At 41.7% G+C, this 15,026-nt stretch overlaps 2 protein-coding genes across 2 annotated transcripts in view; both read right to left on the bottom strand.

Annotated features, from left to right (window-relative positions):
* LOC126398292 (transcription factor E2F6-like) overlaps window positions 1–6,844 on the bottom strand; it is a 13,466-nt gene extending 6,622 nt beyond the window's left edge. The window contains exons 1-3 of the mRNA XM_050057506.1: window positions 6,630–6,844; window positions 1,949–2,224; window positions 1,705–1,751 (exon numbers count right to left, since the gene is read on the bottom strand). Coding sequence (XP_049913463.1) covers window positions 1,705–1,751; window positions 1,949–2,224; window positions 6,630–6,746 — 440 coding nt within the window. The 5' untranslated portion in view covers window positions 6,747–6,844. The remainder of the gene's footprint in view (window positions 1–1,704; window positions 1,752–1,948; window positions 2,225–6,629) is intronic.
* A 3,775-nt stretch (window positions 6,845–10,619) lies between these two features.
* LOC126398253 (NLR family CARD domain-containing protein 3-like) overlaps window positions 10,620–15,026 on the bottom strand; it is a 10,078-nt gene continuing 5,671 nt past the window's right edge. Inside the window, exon 5 of the mRNA XM_050057438.1 lies at window positions 10,620–11,367. Coding sequence (XP_049913395.1) covers window positions 10,772–11,367 — 596 coding nt within the window. The 3' untranslated portion in view covers window positions 10,620–10,771. The remainder of the gene's footprint in view (window positions 11,368–15,026) is intronic.

Raw genomic sequence — 15,026 nt, forward strand, 5'->3', positions numbered from 1 at the left:
TAAACTAACACAGACTTCTACTCAGCCAACAGAAAGAAGGCAGATGCCGTAAAACGAGCACACTTTTCTGACCACCCTGCACACAGTTGCCTTACTCAAGTGCTCAGCATCTCCGATATTGTAGCCTACAAAAAACTTCCATTTGCAAAGAAACGCAGCGCAACACACAATATCTGCTGGGGTGTGAGAGCATGACTACGATTGGTAATGTTGCAAATGTAAGGACGGATTAGGTTGTGTATGTAGATGATGGACTGTGACGTGAAACGGTACAGCTCAAAAAGATAATTGTGTGGAAATGCTAAACCATCTATGATAACCACGTCTGATAACCATCTCCCGACGAATATTTAATTCTCTGCGCAGTAATGCTGCACCTTCATCCACAGGATCGTTATCAAAAGGACACGCCATGTTAGTGAAAAAAGTCGCCACATACTGTGCCTAATGGACTTCTAATATACTGACTCTGATTTTTTAAATGATTTTTTTAAATGACAGATGGCCGAACTAGGCTACGCCAAAACTCGCCTGCTGACTGAATGAATGAATGAGGAAATCAAATGGAGTGTGCGGCTCTGAAAGAGGGCGGAGACAGAGAGAAACTCGAGGTTCATTGAGAAAAACCTGGTCCCAACCAGGTTAGGTTCATAGAGTCTGTTACTACGGTAACTGACCGAGAGCTTAAGTTACCTCTCTCTCTGAAACAGGCTACAGTTACCCCTCTTTCTCTGGTTTGAGTTACCTCCCTTTTTGAAACGGAAAACACAGAGTTTCCCTCATTTCAGGGTTAACAGACTCTGAGTTTTCACTAAACCTGCTTTGTGAAACGGACCCCAGATAAAGACAAGTGTTTGTCTGTGAATGCTGCGAGTTATAGTGAAGCTGAATGGTGTTTGAAACTGTCTCTATTAAGTATTAATGTGTGTTTAATGTGTGTTTTGAATCAACTATATAAATAAAGTTTGATTTGAACTAAACTTTACAGCACTTAACGCAGTCCTCCACCGCCGACTAGTGTTCTGGAGGTGTAACTGCAGAGTGACACAGACACACCACCACACAAGTAAAATAACGTGCAGATTTTTTTCCCCCACGACTAATCGATTAGTCGAAGATTATGTGCGACTTTAGTCGACCAAGATTTTCTTTGGTTGACTACAGCCCCAGTAAACTGCACAACCCGCAGACGTTGATGGACTCAGACTCTTTCACTTCCTGTTTTGATCAACATTCTGAATCTGATTGGACAAAGAAACAAAAGAGTTAATGGGGAGAAACAGGATCTCCATGACGATGACAGTGCACACTGAACGTGACGTGTTCAGCTGCTGCACCTCAAAGACAACATTATTGTTATTGTTTATACAGTTCAGACTGACGTAAGGAAATGAGAAAAAAATAAACACGTCAATGTGAAATTGATTTTGTTCTTGAAAATGACTCTTTGACAAAAATACATTTTTCTCAGCTTTTTGAAAAAAATGTTTTTATGAAAAGTCACAAATTCACGAAAAACAAATCTGACAGAATAAAAACAGGATCTGTTGTTTAGTTTGATGAATAAACTCTTTATATATTTACAGAGCAAATGATTCTGTGTGTCTTCAGAGATCAGTGAATATGATCAAAATGTTGGCAGTGGCTGGAAACTGAAAGATAATAAAGGGTTAACTGACACATGACAGGCTGAACGTTTGTTACCTGGTCGTCGCCGCCTCCGGAGGATTCTCCAAACGACCACCTGGATCCTGGAAATCAGAGAGAGGAACAAGAGGAAGATCCTGAGGGTCAGAGTTTTTACATTTCAGATCAGAAATAAAATCTCATAAATGTATAGATTAAATCTCTTTAATGATTTCAGATGAGGTCACTTCCTCTTCACTTCCTCCTGTGTGTCGGATTCAGAGAAACGTCACACGTGTGAGAACATATTAAACAAACAGACCTGCTGTGGAGGATGTGATGCAGGAGGAGCATCATCTTCATCCTCCTCCTCACAGTCTCCGGTGGCCCACTCCTCCTCCTCCTCCTCCTCGGAGCACTCAGCTCCCCAGGGGCTGACCAGGCCCAGCGGCCCGCCCAGGTCAGGGGGCATGATGGGGATGGCGTCACTTTTCACCCCGCTGGTGGAGATGTCCTCTGACAGGAAGTGGTCTTCACAGATGATGTGCTGCTCTGTGGCGTCCTGCCGGTCCGTCTCCCTCAGCGCTGCGAGCCACACCTGAACAAAGTCATCGACGTTACTGATCGATTGATCGTGGACATTATTCAGTGATGATGATCGTTAGCTGCAGCTGTGATGTCATGTAGCGAGTAGGGGTAGGTTCATGTAGGCTGACATTACCTGTTTTTCAGCGAACTCCTCTGGTAATTTTATTAAAAGGCATAGCATATAGGTCCACAGTAACTTATTATTATTATTATTGGGTCTTACAAGAGTGGGCTACAATGAGTACTGGGCCAAATCACAGCATCCGCGGTGAGAGGACACGGAATTGTGTGCGCTTTTACGCACAGGTCTAGGCGTAAAAGCGCACACAATGAAGCAATGAGCTCACTGGTACATCAATATCAGCTGATATTTTTCATGCGAATATGCAAATAAGATGACATCACTGATACCAGCAGTCAATGTTTCTCTGTTCTCAGGCTAACGGGAGGACTTGAGATTAATGCTGTCCCGTCGTGGAAAACGTGTTTGGGATGAACAGAGATTTTTCCTGGGACGCCATCCGGACGAAAGGACGCAGTGAGCTCACTGCTTCATGTCAGAGGACGCAGTCTACTGTTTCCTGATGATGTCACAGTGTGAACAACAAGTCCGTGATGACATTAGCAGGAGGAGAGCTGGTTAACGTTAGCTGTTAGCAGCTAGTCAACATTAGCTGTTAGCAGCTGGTTAACATTAGCTGTTAGCAGCTGGTCAACATTAGCTGTTAGCAGCTAGTCAACATTAGCTGTTAGCAGCTGGTCAACATTAGCTGTTAGCAGCTAGTCAACATTAGCTGTTAGCAGCTGGTTAACATTAGCTGTTAGCAGCTAGTCAACATTAGCTGTTAGCAGCTAGTCAACATTAGCTGTTAGCAGCTGGTTAACATTAGCTGTTAGAAGCTAGTCAACATTAGCTGTTAGGTTGACTTGTGACTTCTTTATTTATTTATTTATTAATTTTTTATTTCGACCCTTCCTGAGGCTCCAGGTATTTTCCATGACCCTCCCCAAACCATAAATGCAGGGTCCAACGTTACGGTTTTTTCCTACTTGCCCTGCCGGGCAAGTACTTCTCAAATCTACTTGCCCCATCTAAATTCTTACTTGCCCTGCTTTAGAGGTTCCTTTTCTGGCTGTGTGGTGCGTATTTTTGCTCATGACTTATATCTTACGTCAGCAGAGACGCTCAGCCAATGGAGGCAGCAGCACATAAAAAAGCAGCACACTGCAACTGGACCCTCCGAGAACAGAAACAGGAGAGGAAATACACGATTACAGGCCTGGAGTTAAGATATTTTTAGGGCAAGGCCACTTTGGCTTTGGATAAATACAAATTTATTGGGGCATCAAGGCCAAAACCAACGGCGCAATAACAATATGTGCTAACTACATTGAATGAAGACAAAACAATATAAGGGTCACTGACAGGAGTATTTACCTAACATAGCCTACATATGTTTAATTATATAATTATTTATATGTCTCTATGGATATTTTTAAATAAATCCCCAATATTTAATTTGCCTTTAAAAAAATCCTCTTCCTTAATTTAATTTGACAGTGTTTATTGCATTGTATTATATGTATTAATTCTCTACAGGATCTTGTACGTTCTTTAATGTGTGTTCAATTTATTAAAAGAAAAAAACAAAAAAAACCCTGCAGCAAAGTGAGCCCTCTTCCTCAGAGAGGATCTTTGTTCCATGAGAGCAGGCAGTGTAAACAACGTTCACTGGCGATTTGACAGTCACTAGAAGCACATTATGACCCTTTGTAAAAGTTTCTGTGTGGTACCTGTGTTCTACATGAGCTAACGTTAGCGGGTAAGGACTGAGAGGCTGTCCGGTATGTGTGTGTGTCTGTCTGAGGAGTGTCAGTACGTTAACTTGTTAGTCGTAGCCTTGCTGTTTGTCATGTTAATGTTAAAAAAAACAGGACATGCTACACTGGCTGTATGGGTAGGAGGGGGATTATGGCACTGGCCGTTTGGCCGTGGTATAATTCCTGCCCTGCTTGCCCGATCGGGCATGTCTGCGCAGGGTCTGCTGGCCCGCCGGCTATTTTTACTTGCCCCGGGCATTTGGGCGACCGTTAATGTCGGACCCTGAAATGAGTTACTAGATTTTTTTAAACTTACTCTTTAATGTTCAAAGTTGAAGATGAACTCCTGGAGTTTAAAAAAAGTCTCAGTTTATTTTTGGCCAAATTATAAATGAGACGTAGAATAAAGTGACTCTGATGACGTGTCATTATGTTGAGCTCAGATTTGGTTTGTGTGTTTTTTTCCTGACAGAAGTGTTTATTGCACATGCTGTGTTCAAGGACTGTCAGAAATTTGAAAATCCAACATCAGTTTCTGTTTTTACAGTTTGTGGCTGATAAATAGTGTCATTTTGGCAATTTTTAGAGAAAACATGACAAAGCTAAAAAATAAAAAACAAATTCTGAAGGGAAAAAAAAGTGCCTATTATTTTACAAAAAACATAAAATAAAATAAATTATTTGACGTAGAGCTTCAGATCAATAAAGCCAATGTTGAGAATGTGTTCTGATGATGCTCAGGTGGATTCAATCGACTCACCTGAGACTGATTCACGTATGATGTAACTCAACCTATATCACTGCACCACATCACTGCACCACATCACTCCACATCACTGCACCACATCACTACACATCACTGCACCACATCACTGCACATCACTGCACCACATCACTACACATCACTGCACCACATCACTACACATCACTGCACCACATCACTGCACATCACTGCACCACATCACTGCACATCACTCCACCACATCACTCCACATCACTGCACCACATCACTGCACATCACTGCACATCACTGCACATCACTACACATCACTGCACATCACTACACATCACTACACATCACTCCACATCACTGCACCACATCACTGCACCACATCACTACACATCACTACACATCACTACACATCACTCCACATCACTGCACCACATCACTCCACATCACTGCACCACATCACTACACATCACTACACATCACTGCACCACATCACTACACATCACTGCACATCACTCCACATCACTGCACCACATCACTACACATCACTGCACCACATCACTACACATCACTGCACCACATCACTACACATAAAATCCTCACCTGTCACTGAGTATTTGTGCTACTTATTTTACGTTGTGTGTTATTTATTGTCCGGTGTTACGCAACAATCCTGTTGCATAAATGTTCTTTGCTATGTAAAGGATCTGTATTTCTTGTCTGCACTCACACTTTGGCAGCATACGTAGCATCCTGTTGTTCCTGTGCAATGACAATAAAGCCTTTCTGTTCTGTTCCGTTCTATAATATTCTATACATAACTGCACATCACTGGAGAATTGACAATAAAGCATCTTGAGTCTTGACGTGTCTGTGCCTCGAGTTTCCCACAGATCATTGCTGAGCAGGTAGCACTGTGATGGTGGGAAACATGGCGTCAGAACTAAATGAAGGTGACTGTAGAAATATCGGCTTTATTGATCTGTAGCGTTACGATCAACGTCAGGTTTATGAGTTAACTGGATTTAAACAGCTGCTTTTTGTATTGGAATACAGTAAGATCCTAAAATGTTCTTAGGGACGTGGACAGTGTGGTCACATGTTGATCTGGCTGCCTCCCATCACTGTGACATCACTGTGACATCACTGACTGTATGCTGTCAGATGTTTGGGGTATATGACAATATCAACATGTTGGCACGTCTTTCATTTATTCTCCTGTAACACACGTTTGTTTAGACGGGCACCAAAGATGAAAATGTGTCGGCCTGTTCAGAGTTTATCTGTTAGAGACAGGAGCTAAAGAAACAGGAAATTAAACCTGCTCACTTCCTGTTTCCGACATTCCGTCACAACACGTGACTGGTTTCCTCTGAAGTGTTTGACACTGTGATGAAACTTAACACAGACACGTCACGAGGACAGCTACGTGTTCTCTACCTGGTTGGAAACAGCTGCTGTCACCATGACAACCACAGACGGCTGATAGTCACCAGATAACACAGTCAGAAGTAAATCTGAAACACCTGCGGCTCACACACAAACGTCACAGACACCAAAGTCAGATCTGAACTTTATTAAAAGTGTTTTCAGAGTAAAACATTTACTCTCTCACTCTCACACTTTAAATATGAGTATTAATTTGTTGGTTCGGTGAATGTAACCTGATAACCGCTCTACTTCCGTTACAGTGCTTTCTACGGGAGCCACCCGGGACCAAACTGAGGCTAAAACCTGCCGCTACCCGGTGTGGTCCCCTAGAGAAGCTAATATATTAGCATGGTTAGCTAATTAGCATCGTTACAAAGGGTTAACGACACCCAGGTAACGTCTCTTCACGCGGGTCAGTTTCACGGGTTCGTACCTTGACACGAGCCGGGTCTGTGGGGAAGCTGAAGAACCTCTTCGGTGGTCGGTGAAACAGCCCCCGGTTACCGGTTACGGTGCGGTTGGGACACCCGGAGACGACACACTTCATCATGGTTACCGTCTCTCCTCCGCTCACAGCGGACACACACGTGGACGGTTTGTTTTCATCACGTTTCAAGGTGTGTTTCTCTTACCGGAAATAGATGTTTGTGACCCGGATGTACAAAAATGGAGGGAAAATGGAAAGCGGAGATGATAGGCTCCTTCGAGGTGATTTATAATAACAATAATAATAATAATAATAATAATAATAACAATAATAATAATAATAATAATGCACTTTATTTATGAAGCGCTTTTTAAAAGTAAAGTTACAAAGAGCTTCACACGATTTAAAACAATGCAGGATTCAAGCAAATAAAATGAGGCAATTCAAGAAATACAAAAAAGCTATGAAATGCACGTCACATTTACGTTTCCCCTTGTATGTTATGTTATTCCTTCATTCATAAATGTATTTACTTTTTAAATATTTTCCCATTTTATTGTTTAATATCACATTTCTATTCAAAACTTAAAGTTAAAATCACTTTTGATGTGATCGGTCTTAAATCTTACACTATAAAATGTTTAATTTGTTTTCTGCTGTTTGCTTTGGCAGTTTCTCTGCACGTCCCTGTACGTAATGTAGGTGAATGATGCCTTGCTGTTTTGCACATTTTCAATAAAACTTAAAGTAATAAAAACTGTTATTAAAAAAAAGTAAAGCAGAGGCAGAAGGCGGAGACAAAAAGTCGACAGTTTCCTGCAGCCAAATTCTACATGAATGGATGAAACAGTATTTTGATTTGATATTACCTTTTCATTGTTTGTCTTGATTGTTTTTTTCTTTGTTTACATGTATCCTCCACATGATCAGTCCTTTCTTTATATAATGTTATTAAAGGTTCTGGTGTAGTGGTATTGAACAGGGACAAATATATTCAAGAAGCGCTCAGACAATTAAACAACACTGCCTTCTATCAATCTCTTTCTCTTAACCCTACAGAATCTCTTAAGAGAGAACTGATGGACATCCTAACAGAGGCTAAAACCAACAACTGGATTACAGATCAAGAGCTTTGTTTCCTTTTTAATGAAAACCCTCGCCTGGCAGCTTTTTACCTACTACCTAAGGTTCATAAAGATCTGGAAAAGCCGCCTGGACGACCAGTGATATCTGGTAATGATTCTTTAACTGAACCAGTCTCTAAGTATATTGACTATTTTCTGAAACCTCTACTGCATATGGTGCCGGCATACATACAGGACACTACTAGTGTGCTTAATAAAATTAATGAGATAAAAAATATTGGTAAAGATTCCGTTATGGCCACTATGGACGTTGAAGCACTGCAAGGTCTGACAGCTCTTCAACATTACTTGAGTAAACGCTCAGAGGCAGATGATCCCCCTACAGAGTTCATTTTAAGATTAACAGAGTGGACACTGAATAATTCTATATTTATTTTCCAAGACAAACTTTTTAAACAATCTAAAGGCTGTGCTATGGGCGCGTGTTTTAGTCCTAGTTATGCTGGTCTTTTTATGGGTAAATGGGAAGAAGACTTTGTATTCAATGCAGAGAATAATGTTTTTGCTCATCATATTATATGGTGGGGGAGATATATTGATGATGTCATTTTGCTGTGGTCGGGAGATGAAAATGAATTATTACAATTCCATCAATATCTTAATAGCACAAATTCTAATATAAAATTGTCGCTTGACTACAGCAAAACTGACATTAATTTTCTGGATCTGAATATCTCTAAGACTGCGGATGGAGAGCTACATACTTCAATATTTAGGAAACAACCAGATAGAAATACAATTCTCCATGCAAAATCTTTTCATACAAAATCCCTTACAGAAAATATTCCCTTTGGCCAGTTCCAGCGCTTGAGACACATCTGTGATCAGGCATCAGATTTTACAGAGAAAAGTGAGGAGATGGAAGCTCGTTTTCTTGATATGGGCTATAAAAGACAGATGGTCAAACAGGCAAGTAACAAAGCCGGAGCCCTTGATAGGGACTCTTTGCTACAAAGAAAACCTGTGAGGGAGGCACCTAAAGGTTTGTTTTTTACAACTAAATATAGCACAGAAGCCTTCAAAATTAAAAATATCATTAAGAAAAATTGGAACATAATTGAATGTGATAACACTCTCAAGGACATTTTCCCTGAACCCCCTGTTGTGACCTTTAAGAGGGCACCTACTTTGAAAGACAGAGTGTCTCATAGTCATTTATCAGCTGCACGTCCCAATAAAATCTGAACTTAAGGGCTGTTACAGATGTGGCCATTGTCCTCATTGTAATAATATTGTTAAATCTAAAACCTTTTAAGTTAGAAATAAAACATATCGTATTTATCATTTCATCAATTGTAAAACCACCTTTGTGATTTACAAACTTGAAGGTCAGGTATGCCGAATCTTTTACATTGGCAGTACTAAACGCAGGTTACAAGACAGACTTGCAGAACATAAGTATGTGATCAGGATAGGTAACCTGGACTACCCTATGGCTAAACATTTCAAAGAACATCATGGCAATGACCCCTCCTCTGTGTTGGCTATGGGCATTGACCATATCCCTGAGGCAGATAGAAGAGGGGACAGACAGAAACGTCTCAATCAAAAAGAGGCGGAATGGATTTTCAAACTGAAAGCTACTGTGCATCCAGGAATTAATGAGGACCTTGACCTTACTCCATTTTTGTAAATTAATACTTCCTATGTAAAGGTTCCCTGCTTCGTATATCTGTTTGCATATATTTAGTGTCTTTTTTCTTATTTTTGGTTGTCTTTTTTTTGTGCTTTATGTATATATTCTATTAATTTGCATATGTTACTTCTGCTTCTGAATGCAGTCTATGTATATATATTTTTTTGTTCTCCTTATAGAATTTGACCTGTTGATGGTTTATTGTGATTTTTTCTAATTATATTTGTTATATTGTGATTGCCTACTGGCCCTATAATGCAGGTTTCTAGTTATGAGTGCACTGTGTAAAGGGAGTTTTGCTTATATGCCTGAAGTCTGGCAAAGGGAGTGTTGATTGGCTCCACCCATGTCTGAGTAGGGCCTCATTTAGGCCACCTGTGAACCCTGCAGCTTTATGCCCTGATGAAGGCCAGTGAGCATGGCCGAAACATGTTGGTGATTTTAATGTTCATCATGAACTAGCCATTTAATAAAGGCCTTTTAACTTTTACACCAGAGAAGAGTTGCCTTGGATTTTGTTTTTTTCAAGATGTACTACACTTCCTGACCAAAGAGCACCTTCCTGGATACCATGATGCTGCAACCCACATGAGCGCTTCATCTGCTGTTGTCTTCAAGTATAATGTTATTGTATGTTGGTTTGGTCAATAAAGAATTATAAAGTTTCCAGCAGCCTGTAGTCTGAGTCTATTCACAGAAACACTCACATCCTGTTAGATCTGATTCTGATTGATTCAAATGTTATCAGACCCATATATCAATTACATAAGTCTGGCTGACAGATTTTTCACATGTGCAAAATTTCTGGCGGTATGCCTCAGGCACCCACAAAACAGTGACTGTCACAACTTCATAATGCAAACTTTGAACAACAGTCAGGCTTGCACAAACCTCTCGGGCTTTACCCACCAATTTACACTGTAACAACAAACTCCACACGTCTTTAGGTCACTGTCAGGTCACCGCGATGCTTACATCAAACTGCTCAGAAGAAGCTGCGGGACATACATACTCACCAGGGTAGACGCAGCTTGATGCTGTTACAATGACATCTGATGGACAACATTTTGGGTTTGACAATGTTTTGTTTTTTCAGAATTTTATTTGAAACAAAAAAAGATAAAAAGACACGTTTCAGCAGGAGCTGATACTGAAAACTACATTTCAGGGAAAACTGGAACAGAATAGTAAAACAGAAGTTAAAAGGATGTGTGTCAAAAATGTCATCATGTCATCATGTCATCATGTCACTATGTCCCATGTGTTCCTACAAATGTTGAAAACAAAATGGCCTTGCTGGTATGATGTATATAGGAAACATTAACCAGAAGTCCTTCCTGTTTCTCTCCACAGGAGGACACTCTCCCTCAAACAGACAACAGAGACACAGATGAACCAAGATTCAAGACTCCAAATCCAGCAACAGGACGTTCAGTGAACGTGGTGTTGAGGGTGTGGAGGTGGATCTGTTTGTCAGGGGAGATGCTGTAAAAGGACACAGTGCCAGCAGGACGGTCCATGTACACTCCTACTCTGTGAGAGACCGAGGAGGAAGAGGAGGAGGAGGAGGAGGAGGAGGAGGAGGAGGAGGAGGAGGAGGAGGAGGAGGAGGAGGAGGGGCTGAGGTCTGTTTTTTCATTTTTGTGCCAGACAGAGTAACGCCCATCAGAACAGTAGAGACACCAGGACTGGTCATTGCCTCCAAACCTGCTGTCATATCCATCTCCTCTCCTTCTGATCCCTCTGTAGGTCACTGCGATATGAACTGCTCCCTCCCACTCCACCTCCCAGTAACAGCGACCAGTCAGACCATTTCTACACAGCAGCTGAGGCCAGTGGTCAAATCTCTCCTGATGATAAGCATATTTCTGTTCCTTCCTCACCCTCGTCACCTTCTTGTTGGTGTGGGACAGTTTGAGGTTTCTGTGTGCCGTGTTTGGGACCAGTGTGAGTTCACAGGCATCTGATGGACACAACACAGCAGCACTTTATTTTTCTTTTACTTGTTGATATACCGTAACATTTCAATTAAAAGCCTAGTCTCTGTTTTTAGCCTGGTGTGGCTACACATTTTGACAAATAAAGGCCTGTCTTAATGAGAGTTCTGGTCTGGTTGTTGATTAGTTCATCTTTATAGACGTTTTTTGGGTGTATAAAACCAGGTTGTTGACTACCCACCACTTTAGATTGCACATATAAATACACTGATCAGCCAAAATGTTAAAACCACTAGTGGTTGAAGTGAATAACACTGATCATCATATTGTTACAAGAGGCCCGTTTCCACTGCAGGAACTTCGGGGTAATTTTACGGAACCAGGGCCGTTGGTGCGTGTCTCCACCGCAGGAACCACCCCCGAAGGACAGAGTTCTGGAACTTTTACAGGGGCTAAACAAGTCCCTGCCTCGGAGTAGGTACTCAGAACGGCCCCGAAAGACTCCTGGCTGGGGCTTGGGGTTTACTTGGTGCTGATTGGATATACTCAAGACGGGATGTGACGTCAACAGAAAGCAACAAAATAGCCGGCATTTTTAAAACTCAGCAGACGAGGGTTAGCTCGTTCATAGCTTCCACCGCCATGTAAACGAAGAGACACGCCAGAAACCCAGCAACCACCTCAGCTCCTTCCATGTTGATAATCGTCCTTTTTACTTCTGCTTCTTCTTTGTTGTTCTTCTTCTTTGTTTGTTTCTTTGCTGCGTCACCCCGGTCAAAATGGTCGCACAATGATTACGTCCCATCCAGAGCCCGGTAACTTTACAGGAACCTTCCTCTCGCTCCGCCCTCTCAGTGGAGACACAGCAGTTGAGAGGGCGGAGCGAGAGGACGTTCTTGTAAAGTTCCTGCCCCCCAAATAGTACCAGGAACTTCTTCAGTGGAAACGGGCCTTTCGTCACGTTCCTTGGGCCATTCCTGAGATTTTCTTATGGTGTAGCATGGTGCATTGTCCTGCTGGGGGAGCTACTGCCATGAGGTAGTGCCATTGCCATTAGAGGGGGTGCTTGGTCTGCAATGGTGTTTGGACGGGTGGTGCATGTCAAGTGGCATCCACATGAATACCAGGACCAAAAGTTTCCTTGCACAACTTTGCATTATAACAAGATAATCAATGTTATTCACTTCACCTGTCAGTGGTTTTAGTGTTTTGGCTGATTGGTGTATAAATGTTTACACTTTTGTCTATGTGGAGATGTTACACATTGTTAGCTCAGTTCATTTCATTTTACTGAAACCATGAGCACCAGAGGAGACTGTAATTCATTCAGATTTACCGGCATGACAAAAAAAACAAGTGGTGACACCCTCTCTTTAGCTGTCATAAAGTCGTTGACCCAGTAAGTTATTCATATTCCTTTAGTCCATAAGAGTCCATGGATTATAAGAATCAAAAATGTTTTTATAAAAAATTAATCCAAGTTATGAATACTGTTTTCACAGGATAAAGTGGGGTTGTGTCAGTATGCAGAGTGCTGTTATCTTCAGGTGCTGTGAAAATAAATGTCATGACATAATACATAATTGATTTGTTATTCAGAGCCTCATTTTTCCACAAGTCATATTCATACTGGTTCAAATAAACAATTTGACTGTATTTCCTGATCTTTGCTGAGCAACAATTTTGTGTGAAAGGAATTAAAGGCCTGTCTCAAATATAGGCCTGTTGACATCAGTGACTGAAGCAAATAATAGCGCGGGGCTATTAACTGAAGTTTTACATAAATTAAAATGTGTATAAGACACTTGTTAAGATGCTCTATACGTTATAGATTTTTATTAAAGGTATCATATGTAACTTTGGACATGTAGTAATCAATTTTTATTGCCCATGGGTGAACAGGTTGCGTTTAAGAGCCTGTGGGCTTACTTCTATGTGAAGGACTCCGGCTGAATTTCTTCCAGAAAATCTAAAAAATGTAAAGTTATGCCCTGGCTGAATTCAAGTTGCTACGGCAGCTAACGTCCAACCTACTGGGGAGTGAAGCGGAGTGTCATTGGGCTGTTCTCGCTTGCTAATGTAAGCTAACATTAGCTTGCTTGCCAACGAGCACCATAAGTTTTCATAATACCCAGAAACTGGATGGAAAAAAGGTGTCTATTCATTCCAGCGGAGTTAGCAAGTAAGTAGCGTCTGTAAGTCACTTCAATGGTATACGGCCCGCTGAATATGTGCAGCAGTGTTTCTCCCACTGGCTCCGCCCATTAGTTCCCGTTTGGTTCTTAGTCTTAACTTTGTGATGATGTCAGAGATTTTTTAAATCGCTTTTCTCGGCTCCAGGAGAGTTTTACAAATATAAAACCTTCATGCATCAAAATTGTTAAGAATCATAATTGAGCTTGTTAACAGTTTGGAGGTGTCCTGTCCACACTTTTACAGATGTCTCTTTTATTGGTGGTTTAAATGCTTTTTGGGCAGCAGTGGATTTTTTTCACTGCAGTTCCACAAGTGGCCACTGGGAAAATTTGGCTGCAAGGCTGAGCGGGGCCTGACGCGTCTAATTGCTAGCTAGCTAACGTAGCAAACTTCAGGGCTGATCTGGCTGTTAAATTAGCTAACTTGCAGTTTGATGATTACTTTATTAGCTAACGCTAAAAAAGCAACCAACGCCAGATTAAAACAGTATAGCTCAGAGTGCATATGACAGGTGGCAACTTACTTCCCCCACCTGCAAGGTCCATACAGATGATACTGATTGAGCAAACAATACTTGATGTAACAGTACAAAGTGTTTTCTACTAGCCAAGAGCGATGCAGGGCCAATGAGCTAACTGTAATCTGGGCTAAGGTTAGCCAGCTAGCTGTAACTTTGCTACTCTGCAGTTGGTTGCTTAGAAGTGTTAGCTGATAAAGCGTGCATTTGTAAATTCAGTCTGACACTCTACACTAAAATGAGAGAAGAAACGGAGCGTTATATTTCTACATGAATGAACCAACGGTTAAGTTAATCACACATTCACTCCGCTCGGCGCTCTGCTGCTTCGTCTCCACAGACAGAGTGTCCAGAGTGCGCTCTGCCACTCTGAGAGTGCGCTGCTCTGGATAACCCAAAGCTACATTCAGACAGCGCTCCCAATTTATCAACGCTCCAGTTTGTGTCAGAGTGCGCTCCCACACTCACAATGAGTGTTTCTGAATGCACCCAAAGTAATTTGCAGAAGACAACTTAGTATCATGGAGCCAATGGTCCAAATGAAACATAGGAACACTTCAGACAGTACCCAGATAGCACACATACATCTGGCCGACGTCGGCCTGAGGACTACACATCGGCCCTGAATTTATAACGTCTGACAAGCGTCGGCCGCATGGGCGGATATCTGTAAATTTAATACTCTTTTGTCCCAGCTCATCAAACGTCTCTGTTACGTCGGCTTTGGGTCGGCCCAGTGCTGTAGAATGTCTGCCCACATACGGAAGTCGCCACTGAAGGCGGAATTTCATCTCCGCTGTGTTTCTTTGGAACTGAGCTCGCAGGACACAGCATCTCATCGCAGTTGGTTTCAGGTAAGCTCTACTGGAATAAATTGGCAGAAAATAGCTTTGTTGTTTCTTCTGTGACCGTTAAACGAGGTTCCTGGTGAGTGGCGAAGCACGACTGGGTGTATATAGCTTAGCACAGCTC

Source organism: Epinephelus moara, chromosome 12 (genome assembly GCF_006386435.1).
Source record: "Epinephelus moara isolate mb chromosome 12, YSFRI_EMoa_1.0, whole genome shotgun sequence".
Classification (NCBI taxonomy): Eukaryota; Metazoa; Chordata; class Actinopteri; order Perciformes; family Serranidae; genus Epinephelus; species Epinephelus moara.